This window comes from Dryobates pubescens, chromosome 5 (assembly GCF_014839835.1).
Source record: "Dryobates pubescens isolate bDryPub1 chromosome 5, bDryPub1.pri, whole genome shotgun sequence".
Classification (NCBI taxonomy): Eukaryota; Metazoa; Chordata; class Aves; order Piciformes; family Picidae; genus Dryobates; species Dryobates pubescens.
In genome coordinates, this window is record NC_071616.1 from 38,910,339 (window position 1) to 38,924,479 (window position 14,141).

General features: G+C 41.2%; 1 protein-coding gene across 9 annotated transcripts in view; it reads left to right on the forward strand.

The window, feature by feature from the left end:
• Positions 1-14,141, forward strand: part of RALGAPA1 (Ral GTPase activating protein catalytic subunit alpha 1) — a 142,086-nt gene that overhangs the window by 17,027 nt on the left and 110,918 nt on the right. For all 9 annotated transcript variants that reach the window (XM_054162060.1, XM_054162062.1, XM_054162061.1 and 6 more), the window contains exons 4-9: positions 547-604; positions 2,026-2,069; positions 3,166-3,343; positions 4,752-4,867; positions 7,381-7,519; positions 13,677-13,885. In XM_054162060.1, the coding sequence (XP_054018035.1) occupies positions 547-604; positions 2,026-2,069; positions 3,166-3,343; positions 4,752-4,867; positions 7,381-7,519; positions 13,677-13,885 (744 nt within the window). The remainder of the gene's footprint in view (positions 1-546; positions 605-2,025; positions 2,070-3,165; positions 3,344-4,751; positions 4,868-7,380; positions 7,520-13,676; positions 13,886-14,141) is intronic.

Below are 14,141 nucleotides of genomic sequence, written 5' to 3' on the forward strand. Positions count from 1 at the left end.
TGACTGTTTGTGTCACTATCTGTGCTCTGTTCCTTACCCTCCAAAGATGATCGTCCACTAACCTATCTGGACGGGTGTTACACTGTTATTGTTGGAGCTCATGACCCCTCTGAGTAGGCTGAAGCAAATGTTTGCTTTGGCCACACAGGCAAGTTGACAGCTGGGCATCCTACCTGAAATCACTATGAAGGTGGAATAACCTAGTACAACCTGATGTGAACCAGAGCAACTGAGACAGAGGCTCATCCCATTCTGCTCCCTATGCTATGGGCAATATCCATTGGAGAGAGGGTGGAGCCACATAAACTGTGGTAACATCTGAAGTCTCTAGTGAAGGACATGCCAGACAATGTGTTGGAGCCTTTGGGTTTCTTAGTATTAGGAATAGGGTTGTCTTGAAAAGAGCATAGTGCTTCCAAGGAAAGCAGTGTGGAAATCCTCTGTGTTAACTCTTCAGCTTCTGATCTGTTTCTTTTGTGAGAGTACTGTTTGGTCTTCTGAGGGTGCTGTTTGCAACACACATCCCTGGGTTCTGTTTTTTTGTAGAAAATTTTGCAACTCCTTCCAGAAAGGATTCATCAGAGATGGCAATTTCATAGTATTGGTAAGATGATTTTCTTTCTTTTTCTTTCCTTTCCTTTCCCCCTTCTTTTTTTTTTAATCTTATTTTTTATTAGTAGCTATTGGTAGTTTGTGCTACTCATTTCCTTAACCTTTAAATGACATCACAGGGATATGTCTGGAATAACTTATCATAGTATCAGTCAGGGTTGGAAGGGACCACAAGGATCATCGAGTTCCAACCCCCCTGCCATGGGCAGGGACACCCCACACTAGATCAGGCTGGCCAGAGCCTCATCCAGCCTGGTCTTAAACACCTCCAGGGACAGGGCCTCAACCACCTCCCTGGACAACCCCTTCCAGGGCTTCACCACTCTCACTGTGAAGAACTTCCTCCTCACATCTCCCCACCTCCAGCTTCATTCCATTCCCCCTAGACCTATCACTACCTGAGATCCTGAGAAGTCCCTCCCCAGCCTTCTTGTAGGCCCCCTTCAGACACTGGAAAGCCACAGTTAGGTCTCCTTGGAGCCTTCTATTCTCCAGACTGAATAGCCCCACCTCTTTCAGTCTGTCCTCATAGGAGAGGTACTTCAGCCCTCTGATCATCCTCATGGCCCTTCTCTGGACATGTTCCAGCACGTCCATGTCCCTCTTGTAATAGGGGCTCCAGAACTGGATGCAGTACTCCAGGTGGGGTCTCATCAGAGCATAGTAGAGGGGGAGAATCACCTCCCTTGACCTGCTGGCCACACTTCTCTTGATGCAGCCCAGGATATGATTGGCTTTCTGGGCTGCAAGTGCACATTGAGAGCTAATACAAGCTGTTGTGAACCAGAGCAACTGTGGCAGATACTCATTCCATTCTGTTTCCTATTACAAGGACTCTTGAAACTAAGCTAAGGGAAATAAAAAAAACCAGAATGCAAAACCAATAACCCCACCAATGTAATGAATGCTCTTCTAGATTGAATTAAGCCTGAGAATCTGGAAGTAGAACAGTGGCTGAGAAGGAGCAAGGGCAGGTGGAAAGTTGCTTTGTAGTGTTTTTAACTATTTGTTTTTCTCTCAGTAATAAATTTCAAAGCTGAGGTGATACCTGTATTTGTAAATGGGGAAGGCTGATACTATGCACATTATTGACGTGAGAATCCTTTATTTTTCATGTACACATTCCAAAAAGTCCTGGGGGGGAAGATATTATGGGTTATGAGGTAGGTATGAAAGAAAGGTGATCTTTGGTTTCTTTTTTTTCCTTCTGGCATTGAGAGAGTTGCCTGAGGGTACCAAGTTCACCAAGATTAAATTGGAGATTGCCAAGGACTTGTTTAAAAGTTACTATCAAGTCTGACCGAGAACTCTTGACATCTTAATAAAGAACAGAAAAAAACATAGAGCATGTATTTTAATGTATATTATTGTGTATATATTAATGTCTCTGTATTTTTCTCCTTCTTTTTGTAGGATTGATTTTAAAGAAGCTTCTTCACACTGGAAACTCATTAAAGGTATTGGGAAAAGTTGCATATTACTTTATTGTAAAATACTTAAAAATGCAAATAAGGACATAAGGGTGAATTATTGTGGGCTTGGGGTTTAGGCTGTCTTAGAAGTGGAAAGTTATCTATGCCAAGGAGTAACATAGTTTTGATATTGCAGAAGACAACCATGCCACTCATCTGTAAATTATGTGCAGGCTTTACTGGTGCTGAAATTCTCCATCACCTTTCTTGAAGACAGAATTGAAGAAGGTAGAATGAGTCCTGCTGCTGCAAAAAGCTCTCTCTGTTATAATTCATGAACACGTTTAGAAATTTTATTATGGTCTTTGTATTTTGTGAAAATCTCAATGTGGCATCTTGCAGTGTGCTGTAGTGAGGCAAGTGACTAGACATATGTTGGCTTTCTTCCTTTCCTTTTCCAGAAAGCCCTGTGAAAGCGATTCTGTGAGGCAACCAGCAGTGAAGGTGCCAGGGCTGTCCTTGCATTTCAGCGGGAGCTAGCATGGCTCTGCTGGTGGTCATACTGTGCTCATCTTTTGTGCCACTTCCCTTCTCCCTCCAGGACAAGTTCATAGAATCATAGAATCAACAAGGTTGGAAAAGACCTTAGAGATCATCATGTCCAACCTATTACCTAATACCTCATGAGTAGTAAACCACGGCTCCAAGTGCCATGTCCAATCTTTTTTTAACACCTCCAGGGATGGTGACTCCACCACCTCCCTGGGCAGTCCATTCCCATGGACTCTTTCTATGAAGAACTTTCTCCTCACCTCGAGCCTAAACTTCCCCTGGCACAGCTTGAGACTGTGTCCTCTTGTTCTGGTGCTGGTTGCCTGGGAGAAAAGACCAACCCCCTCCTTGCTACAACCTCCTTTCAGGTAGTTGTAGAGAGCAATAAGGTTTCCCTGAACCTCTTCTTCTCCAGGCTAAACAACTCCAGCTCCCTCAGCCTCTCCTCACAGGGTTTGTGCTCGAGACTTGTCTCACTGCCCTTCTCTGGACTTGTTCAAGTATCTCAATGTCCTTAAATTGAGGAGCCCAGAACTGGACACAGTGAGTTAACTGGTTCCATTTTTTTCTCTCTCTTTTGTCCTTCAAGATACGGCGAGAGGGTGTACGTCTCTTTCTTTTGTGGCTGCAAGCACTTCAAAATAACTGTAGTAAAGAACAATTATGGATGTTTTCTTGCTTGATTCCTGGATTTTCATCACCACAGTCTGAATACGGGCCCCGAACACTAGATAATCTCATTAACCCTCCACTTAATGTTCAAGAAAGTAAGTAACTTGGTAATACTCCTCAAATCTCTATATAATTTGATTTGTAGCACAGAAAAGGCAAGTAGAAGTAACAAAGAACTAATACACAGATGTACCCAAGGCCATTATGGAGCCATAATTTGCTTCCTAGCTGTTTATCCGGTCTTCCAGCGACAACTTGATCTTTTCTTTCTTTGTTTCTTTTTCTTTTCAGGGTGGATTGGTTTTGGTTTGCCTTTTTTTATGGTAAAGAAAAGTTCAAGTATGGCTATTGTAGCTTAACACAGAGCAGCTGAAAATAAGCTGCCCAATGTTTTGCAATTCTTAATAATTACAGTCAGAAGCTGCATCTACTGCAAACTGGCACAGGCAGGTTGTACTTGTGTTCAACATTTGCTCTGGCTTTGGCCATGCTTTAGAGAGTAATCTAAGCAAAGCAGTTTCTGGTATAGCCTTCAAGAGAATGAGTGGTTGTTAGGGCAATGTGTGGAGCCAAATAATTGAGCTTTCTGCAGTGTCTGTGTGTGACCTGGCAGTTAAAGCTGTTATATTCTTGTGGCTCAGAATCTTTCAGAAGAATTGGACCTTGAAAATGGCAAAACCTGAGGTCAGAAGGGTTTTTTTCCAGGGGAAAGGTTTGAGCATTCTGGAATCAGCTTTTTATACTTTCTAGTTTTTTATTATTATCTTTTTAATGTGAGGGTTATTATCTTGACCTTCATCAAGAGAGGGAGGATGACTTTTTTCTCTTAAGATTATTCTTATGACAGTTTTTTCCTTTGACTGTTCACTCTAGCAGTAAGTATCAGGTACTGGTTTCTTTGTGGAGGGAGCCTCTTGCCTCCTAACTCAATTTATTCCTGTTAGCAGGATTTTAAGCTCATTAATTCCAGTTGGAAGGGGTCATTCATGTAACAGTGAGTAAGAAGCTAACTGGGTTTTCCTCTGAACATGGAGTGCTGGTGCCTTTTTCCTTTTTTTTCCATCTCCACCCAGTGTTTTAGAGCTGAAACAAGCCCTGCTTGTAGAATTAAGCAGTGTCACCTTGAGTGGTAATGAAAATCTGCTGAAATGTGGCAGAGGGTTTTCGCGGCGGAGTAGCTCTGCAGTTGAAAGTTTGCTGCATACATTAATAATTCCAAAATAAATGTAATGCACCTTCTGGAAAAACTTCTTCTTGGCAGGTAGATTCCCAAGGTGCATAAGGAGAATTTAGTTGTTATCTGCTGTGTTTTTCTGTAGGTAAGGAATCAGTTCCGTGGTAGTTTTTTAGCTAAACTGTACAAATTTTCATTTATCTATGTTAGATTGTTTTGCCTGTAACTGACTCTGCGTACTCCAGTACATCTTTCCTTTCCTAACTTGGTAAGTATTTATTTATACATGAAAAGAAATGGTCTAAATGTTGTTGTGCTTTTTTAAATAGCTCAAGTAACTATAGAGGAAATTACTCCACTTGTGCCTCCACAATCAGGAGATAAAGGACAAGAAGATTTAACAAGCTATTTCTTAGAAGCACTTTTGAAATACATAGTAATTCAGGTATGTTGTATGGTTTTCAGAAAAACAAATATGAAATAACCAATACCTGTGTACCTGTTGCAGGAAGACATTTCCAAGTAGCACTGCAAATGTATATTGAAGTATTTCAAACGTTCCTTGTCCTCACCTCTCCCTCAAGTGTCCTTCATGAAAAGAAAATTCTCCTAGAAAATCTTCACTTTGTGAAGATTCATAGGCCTATTACCACAGGATCTTGCCTCAGATTGTAGCACAGAGGGAAAACAAGACCTGTCAGTCACTTCCAGCAATATTAATTCCAACTCCCTTCCCATTTTCACCTCCCCTTCTGCTCCCTGTTGCTTTCCCTTTCTTTTTCTGATCAACAAGGTAATCCAGATCTTGCAGAGATGCTGCCATGACTCCTATTGCTATTTTAACTGTACTTTCTAGGACTTCAGTTTTGGGAGACTTGTAGGATGAGGCATAATTCAGTACACTATATCATGAAGATTTGAGATTGCTGCTACAGCTGAGCAAGTGAACCTCTTCAAAAGAGAGGAGTAGGAACCAGTACATACTTGGGATACTTCAGATCTGACAAAGCTTTAGAGTTATGTTCTGATTGAAAGTAGCTGCACTGCTGAGTGTACACTGATTTAGTGGTATTGCTCTGTGGATGCTAGGTAATAAGATCTTGCAGATTCCAGACTAGCTAAAATGCAGGTTGTGGAGCTGAACTGCATAGAAAATAAAGACTTGAATGAGCATGTAGTATACAGTGTGCAGCTCTGGCACCTGTTATGTCCTTCACTGGAAATAAATGCCTTGGACAAGGTCTCTGCCAAAAACTGTGGCCTAGCTATTACATTTTATGTAATCTATTTGCTGGCTAGTTAGCACATCCTGCTTCTGAGCCTGCTTTGCTGTCATATGCCTAGCAAACTGCATGGCATGCTGTTGGTGTGCCAGGGTACTACCTTCCAAGTCAGATTTGTCCTGCAGAACCCAGTTCAGTGCGTATCCATAAGGCATTCTTCGCACTTTTAGAGGTGGTTCTGGAGAAGATAGACAGTGCACAAATATGGCCCACCTTAAAATGAAACAATTCCTTCCCTTTAGCTATCTTGCTGTGAACTTGCAGTGCTGGAATAATTTGCAACCTCATTGTGTAGCTTCCAGCATCTCCCAGTTTGGAGAGAGGTGATAATTCTTGTGACTTGTAAAACTAAGCTTAATGATGACTGTTTATTTTGTATAAAAATATCCCCTACCTTCTGGAAGACAACTGCCCTCTCAGTAATAAATTGGTAGCATTATAATTAAATGTAGGTAAGTGATGAAGGCAGCTGTCAGAGCATCCACATAGTGAACAAATTCTAAATTCTTTTGCTGAAGACCTTTAAGAGGCACTGATAACTGCAAGTCAAATAGTTACTTCTTTGATAACAAGTTTTGCTAAAGGACTTTGTGTCACTAATTTCTGCATCTTTGTCACCCATTCTGTTGAGTTATACTGGGGTTGCATATAGATGTGTGTATGTATATTCCATTCTGAAGGCCCATTGTCCTGAAAGTAGATCATAGTAGAACTGTGGATTTTGTGTGAGGAATAGAGAAGGGGAAAAAAATAAACTCCAATAAACAAACGAAAAACCCACCCCCAAACAAAACAACCCCAAAACACACACACAAACAAGCCCCCCAAAAAAACCTGAACCAACAAACAAACAAAATCCCCAAACAAACCCAAAAGCAGAAAACCCCAAAACACCCAAAAAACCCCAAACCAACCCCCCTGCCCCCTGCAAACACAAAAAGCCAAAACAAAACAAACAAAAATGCCCCTAAAACCCCCAGCAAAGCTTCCTTTATTTTATTTATCATAGGCTTGGCAGATTCCTCAGCTCTGCAGGCAGAGGGATTCTCCAGGACTGGAAACTGTGTGTTTGGTTTATTATTAAGGAGTACTTAGCTTGCTATTGTGTGGGAAAAGATTTCATTGTAAGAAAAGCTTAGCACTCATGAGCCACAAAAGAGATTTGTGTACTTTAACACAAAGTTATATCATCTTCTGCTTGTGGTTGACTGACTTGTTTCATATTGTCAGCTGCACAAATTAATCCACGTACCTACCCTGATAAATACAAGGACACTTGTTAGGTGAAGTGTTTTGAAAGAAGCTGTCAGATATTCAGAGTGCCATGAGCAATTGCCCTTTTCTTTTAAAACTTTTTAAAATGCCAAAGGTTTTATTAAAAACAATTCATTTGAGTTTGCTCCTCGACTTGGCAAGGTGGCCATAAAAGCAGATGTATTTCTATTACTTCCAGTATCTGATGTGCTCAAGTTCATTTTGAAGCAGTGTTTTGGAAGAGACCAGACTTTGTTTCACTGACCTTTCCCAGCTAGTTTCTATTCCATCTTTCTGAAAGTGTTTGTTAAACTGCATATGATTTTGTTCCAAAGAAATAGCTTATAACAGAGACATTTCATCAGTTGTCTTTCTCTTCTGCTTCTAGACATTTAATTTACCCAACTTCTTTTTTTTTAAGGTTAAGAGTTTAGAATGGAGGAACAAGGAAAACCAGGAAAAGGGATTTTCATTTTTATTCTCAAATTTTAAGAAATACTACTTACCTTCTATTTTCCCAAACATCTGTAAGGAGACCAGCTTATATAACCCTATACTTGGTAAGTGTTAACACAGCAGATAAAATCATTACCTTTTCTCTAACAGAGAATACAGCAAAGCAGTTTTGCTTACATCTTGTTGCCCATAGAAAAGTATTTCTTAAAAAAAAGAATGTGCTATGGTTCCTGTTCATGGTTTTCAATTCTCTGTTCATGGAGACCCCTGACCCTTTCATTACAGTCAACCTTGCTACCTGCTTCAGGTAAATTAGTTCTTTAATATGACCTCTGTTGTTGATTTAAGTAGTGGTCTGACGAGAAACTACTGCTGCTGAGATAGGAGTTGTTAGTGTGCTGTTCTTTAGACTGTGTTGGCTTTCTCTCTAGAGATCCATAGTGTCTGGATACAGAATACAGAATTAACCAGGTTGGAAAAAGACCTTTGAGATCATTGAATCTGACCTATCATTCAACACCTTCTAATCAACTAAACCATGGCACTAAGTGCTCCATCCAGTCTCTTTTTAAACACTTCCAGTGATGGTGACTCCACCACCTCCCTGGACAGCCCATTCCAATGGCCAGTCACTCTCTCTGTGAAGAATTTCTTCCTCTCATCCAGCCTAAACCTCCCCTGGTGCAGCTTGAGACTGTGTCCTCTTGTTCTGGTGCTGGTTGCCTGGGAGAAGAGACCAGCCCCCACCTGTCTACAATCTCCCTTCAGGTAGTGTAGGGAGCAGTAAAGTTTCCCTTGAGCCTCCTCTTCTCCAGGCTAAGCAACCCCAGCTCCCTTAGCCTCTCCTCATAGGGCTTGTGCTTCAAACCTCTCCCCAGCTTTGTTGCCCTTGTCTGGACACATTCCAGCAACTCAACATCTTTCCTAAACTGAGGGGCTCAGAACTGGACACAGAACTCAAGGTGTGGCCTAACCAGTGCAGTGTACAGGGGCAGAATGACCTCCCTGCCCCTGCTGGCCACACTGTTCCTGATACAGGCCAGGATGCCATTGGCCTTCTTGGCCACCTGGGCACACTGCCCATGTTCAGCCTACTGTCAGCCAGTACCCCCAGCTCTCTTTCTGCCTGGCCACTCTCCAGCCACTCTGACCCCAGCCTGTAGCTCTGCATGGGGTTGTTGTGGCCAATGTGCAGAACCCGGCACTTGGATGTGTTCAATCTTATGCTGTTGGACTCTGCCCATCTGTCCAGCCTGGCAAGGTCCCTCTGCAGAGCTCTCCCACCCTCTAACAGATCAACTCCTGCCCCCAGCTTGGTGTCATCTGCAAATTTACTGATGATGGACTCAATGCCCTCATCTAGATCATCAATAAAGATGCTAAAGAGCATGGGGCCCAGCACTGATCCCTGGGGACACCACTAGTGACTGGCTGCCAGCTGGATGTGGCACCATTCACCACCACTCTCTGGACTTGGTACTCCAGCCAGTTCCTAACCCAGCTCAGAGTGCTCCTGTTCAAGCCATGGGCTGACAGCTTGGCCAGGATTTTGCTATGGGGGACGGTGTCAAAGGCCTCGCTGAAGTCCAGGTACTTCATCCACAGCCTTCCCCACATCCACCAGGCAGGTCACCTGATCATACAGTGCTTGCTACCAGGTCAGACAGGACAAAGTTAGTTGTGTTTTTGTGCCAACTGTATTTTGTCAAAAGCTTGCAGTAGGAAGAGGAAGCCAGGATTTAATACAGTCTTTAAAGCTGGTGGTGCTAGAATATATTTTCCCATAGAGAAAGAAGAATTTGAGATGTTTGCTAAGCAAACCTAACTAGACTTTTGCTCTGAAGTTTTTAGTCCATTCTAAACTAGAAGGTTATTTGCAAATCTTGATTTTTATTTTTTTCCCCCTCTGGCTCAGGTTTGAATGCACTCATGCACATGTTGGTTATAAGCCAACAGAGTTCAAGAATGTTCACAAAGCAATACCACATACAGAGGCTTTAAGCTGCTGTGTCATTACTTGAATAATATAGATTCCTCACTGCTCCTCTTCCTTTTTGATGCAGCATCTCAAAATAATTAGTAGTGGTCTCTAGGCACAATTTCATATTCTGAAACCAAGCTGGCAGAGGAGTTTGTGGAAAAGGTCTTAGTAGCTGCCAGTCCATGCATTTGGATTGTGGCTTTCTTCAGAGATGGGTATTTCACAACCCTGTTCTCCTTGGGAAAGACAAACAGTGGACCTTCTCATCTAGGGCAGAAGAAACAGTATAAACCCATCCATAAACAACAATAGAACCAGAGTTGTTTGAAGATACTGAAGAGGTTCTGTGATAAAATAGATACAAGAAGGATGGCAAGCAATGCTGAGAAAGAAAACCTACTGCTGCTTGACAACCTCAAACAAGAAATGTGGAAACTATTTTCTCTTTCTGTGAAGATCCTGACTGAGTTTTCCACAGAAGTATTGCTGCAGTTCTCTATGAACCATAAACAAGAAACTTTATCAAGAAGAGGACAATGGGGACCAAGAAGAAATGGGCATAGATCTCCAAAGCTGCTGTCAGAGCCTTAAACTGTGCAAAGAATTTTGGGAAGGATGCAGTAATGAAAGCAGCAGAAACACTGGTAAGTAGAATAGTCTTTTCTCTTCAGAGTTGTTCTTCTCTGGCATGCCTCTTCCCACCCAGTTTAAAAACAGTCCTGTGCCTGTTGTGGACAAGATTGACATCATTTAGGCAGAAAACAGGGCAAACTTGGGCACTGAGTCTGCTACTAAAACCAGTCCTTTGCTGATGTAATGTTTTTTACTTCCAGAGAAGTTATGAGTTATGAATCAAACCAGTAGTTTTAGTAAGCAAGCACTTATGCAGGGCTTTACTGGAGATAATATATTGCATTGAGGTATTTTAAAACAGTCTTTACTACTTCTTTCTGTTAAGGCAGAATTTCAGATATTGGTTACAGTAACAAATACCAAGCATTTCACTTACCAGAACCTATTTGAAGTGAGGCATACAAGAACCCATGAGACTGTTGGGGTGTTTTTTGTTTTGTTTTGAATGGGTTTTAACAACTGTTTAGCTTCAGCAATAGTGTCTTTAGAAACTGTTTAGTAAACTACAGATAGGCAGTAAGATTCCAGAAGCATTGTTTCTTCTGTTAGAGTAATGTGCCTTTTGTGTGCCATTTCTGAGCCATTTAGATGAGCTCTTTCATTTGCAAGGAGATAATAAAGTGGGCTGTCCTACAGCTCTCTGCAGCTCTTCATTCCTTCTGAGCCCTTGATTGCCTTAAAAAGTAAGCATGGTCAAAACTACAAGCATCCACCATCACTACCGTGCTTTTGCTAGCCTTTTCACTTTCTACCCTGTGTGTGTCTTCCACCTCTTACAGCTGGCTTCCTGCTGATTTTGGCACCAGCCCATGTAAAATTCCCAGAGGGGAAGGGTGGGGTGTGGGACACGCCCAAAACAAAATAGAAAGGAAAAATGGGACGTTGAGGAAGGGGAATATTTCCACTTGTGCTATTTGAGTAAATCTAATAAGCTTCTGTTTTGCTTTGTTTTTGCATCAGTGTCCTCATCTGGAGCCTTGACTTCTACTTCCAATATGGACAGAAGTGTGAGAATACAAGAAAAGACTGAAGGAGTAGAAGAAAGGCTGAGAAGTAGCTGCAGCACGTAATACAGTTGAGAGGAAGTAGAGAGGATGCTCTGAGATGATATCAAGAAGATACAGAAGGAGACTGTGCTGCAAAGACATGTTTGCTGCACATCTACTGGATGTCTTGTTCTTTTGAGAATAATGCCAACACTTCAGCCTTCATATGCTGATGGATGCTAATAGATACCAGAAAGAACTGGTTTTTGTTTTTTGATTACTGCACTTCCAGCCATTTGCTTCCTTTTTTCACTGCTTGTGCTGTTAGATGCTTCTACTTAGGATATATTAATTTTTACTTCTCATACTAGCCTGCTGCTTTTCACAGAACAAAAAACAGTGTAGTGGTTTTATTTGTAGTAAATAAACTCTCTGTAAGCTTTCAAAAAGTATTCTGTGCTTTTCTTACTTAGGTGAATGGTGTGCAGGAGTCATGTAGCTTTGTTCCACTAGTAATTGTGGATGTAACTTTAATGTCTGTTCTGGAACCATTCTTCAGTTTAGCAGCATCACAATGAGTTTATCACTACTTCTGTGTATAGTTCTTGAAATGACACTGAGAGACAACAGCTTGCATATCCTCAGTTCTGGTGCTGCATGTTGGGTTTTGTATTTGTAATGTTAAAAAGGAAACCTTTACAGCAGCAGGCTGTATTGACTTAAAAGCCATAAGTTATGATACCATGATCTGGCAGAAGTTATGCTGTATCTCTTGCAACAACTCTTGACCTTGCATTAGAAAGATATAATTAGAATAGAATAGAATTAACCAGGTTGGAAAAGACCCTTGAGATCACCACTTTGCATCTTCTTTGACTTCCTCCATTAGTATCTTTGAACTGCCTTCTGGCCTGTAAAACCACACAATTTACCTCTTACCCATGTACTGCAACCTATGGGAGAGGTGAGGCAGTGCGAAATACCATCCAATCTGTCACTCTTCATATCTGGATAGGACCATCACTTTCCATGTCTTCTTCTTTTATTTTATCTTTCTTATTTTCCTTTTTGTTTTGTTTTGCTTTGGGTTTTTTTGGTGGTGATGTGTGTGTGTTGTCACCAGATGAAAATCATGATACTGAAATGCCAGCAGCGACTGTGTCCTGACTGCACATGTCATAATCAGTCCTATTACTTGTATAATCAGAGCAGAGTTCACACTTGTCTTTCTAGAACTAGAAGCAGAGCTGGCATATAGCTCCCAGAGAAATGTCATTCACCCTTGGAAGTTTTGTAGCTGCTTCAGATTGCTTAGGATTGCAGAACTGTTCAGCGCCCTGTCCTGGGTTGTGAAATGACATTTTGCAGCATTGGAGTTGAACTGGCCTGTTGATATTTGTCCCTGTAGGAATGTGCATAATGCACAATTTACAAACTGTCTCTGTATGTGTCCTGACCCCTATCTTTGTAATGTTTTTACCATGGGTGTCAATGTCATTGCTATGAAGCATATTCAGGAATGCTGATGAGACTGTCAGCATCTTTTGTTGCTAACACAGTAGGGAAACAAGAGCTAAACAGTTCTGAACTGTCATGTAGAACATGGGATGGAGAAAGTGGAGTTGTAGGTCATAGACTACAAATAACCACAGTTCTGCCAGCTGGCATGCTGCTGGGCATTTATTACATTCCCTGCAAGCCAGTAGAGAATCATCTTTCAGCTAAGTTACAGAAAGATGCATGTGCCCTGGCTCTGGCAGCCAACTCCAGCAAAATTTGCTAGTGCAGATGAGGTTGTGAAACTCAGATGGCTTTGGAGCAGTATTTCTCCCTGATCTATTCATCTTTCACCTGTTTTCAGGGCCAGGAGGGGCTGTGTTTATTGCATCTACTGTTAAAATGCTGTTAGGAATCCAAGCTCTCCCATTGTAGCCATGATGAGGTGTTGGGATCTGTATCTGTAAAGAACTCTGCAGCCGTATCACTAAATTACACTGCTGTATTGTGGATTGCTGCAGACCAACACAGAGATACTTCTAGGGATGCATTAGGAGATATGATGATCCCAAACATCTGAACTGCATCTGCTTTTCCCAGTAGGTTTGGTAGTAGGGGAAAAGTGACACGTAGGACTCCCAAAAGGCTGCAAAATGATTTAAGTTACATAAATTATTGCTTAGTAACTTAAACAACTATAAACACTTTGTCAAATTTCTTATTTTTCAAAATATCTTAATTCTGTATGAAAATACTTTTCTTGTATGGGCCATGTCCTAATCCAGTAAAGTTATTTTGCCACTTGGAACTTCTTTGTAGTTTTCAATGGAAGTGCGAAGTAGTGAGTTTCCTGGAGTTTTTCTTTAGATATTAACTACAGCACATAGCTTTAAAAAGAGTGAGAAAGCCTGAAAAATGTGTTTACTTGTTTAAGGAAACCAAAAGTCAAACAAGGATGTAAGGGTAGAGAAGCCACTTTCAGGTTTAAAAAATAAAGAAGATTTTACATAGCCAAACCAAGCTGCTGTCTGTTGCACCAAAAATACCACCTACTTCTAGGAGAAAATGACAGCCTTTTGATGTCTTATTCTCTAGTCTAGGATTTCTTTCTTATAGAGAGGTTTCTCTCTGCACATACTTTCAAGATGTTGTGTTTCCTTACAGATATACCACAAATGAGACCAAAGCCACACTATGTAATAGTTAAGAAAGATGCTGAAACCAATGAGGCAATGTATTGCACAAAAGAACCTTTTATCAAGGCTCGTGTTATTGTCATTCGGTGGTTGGTGTCTTTCTGGCTTGAGCCAAAACCTCATACAGGACCTCATATTCCTGGGATGGAAGGTGAAAATGTGCCAAAGAATATTCAGGTAAAATCAAATATGTATATAAAAAAAAGGAGTTTGTCTTCATTTTTTTCTCTTAATTGGTATGTCCATAGTGTGTAGTCCTCCAATAACTACAGCTCATGAAGAATTAAATGATTTATAAACAAATTTTCTGCCTGTGAGTTCATTTTAGAAGGACTCACTCTGATGCTGCTTTGGGTTTGGGGTGGTTTGGATTTTGCTTTTTTAATTCTACTATTTTGGTTTTAATCAAATAGACTTAGACGTGAGGAGGAAA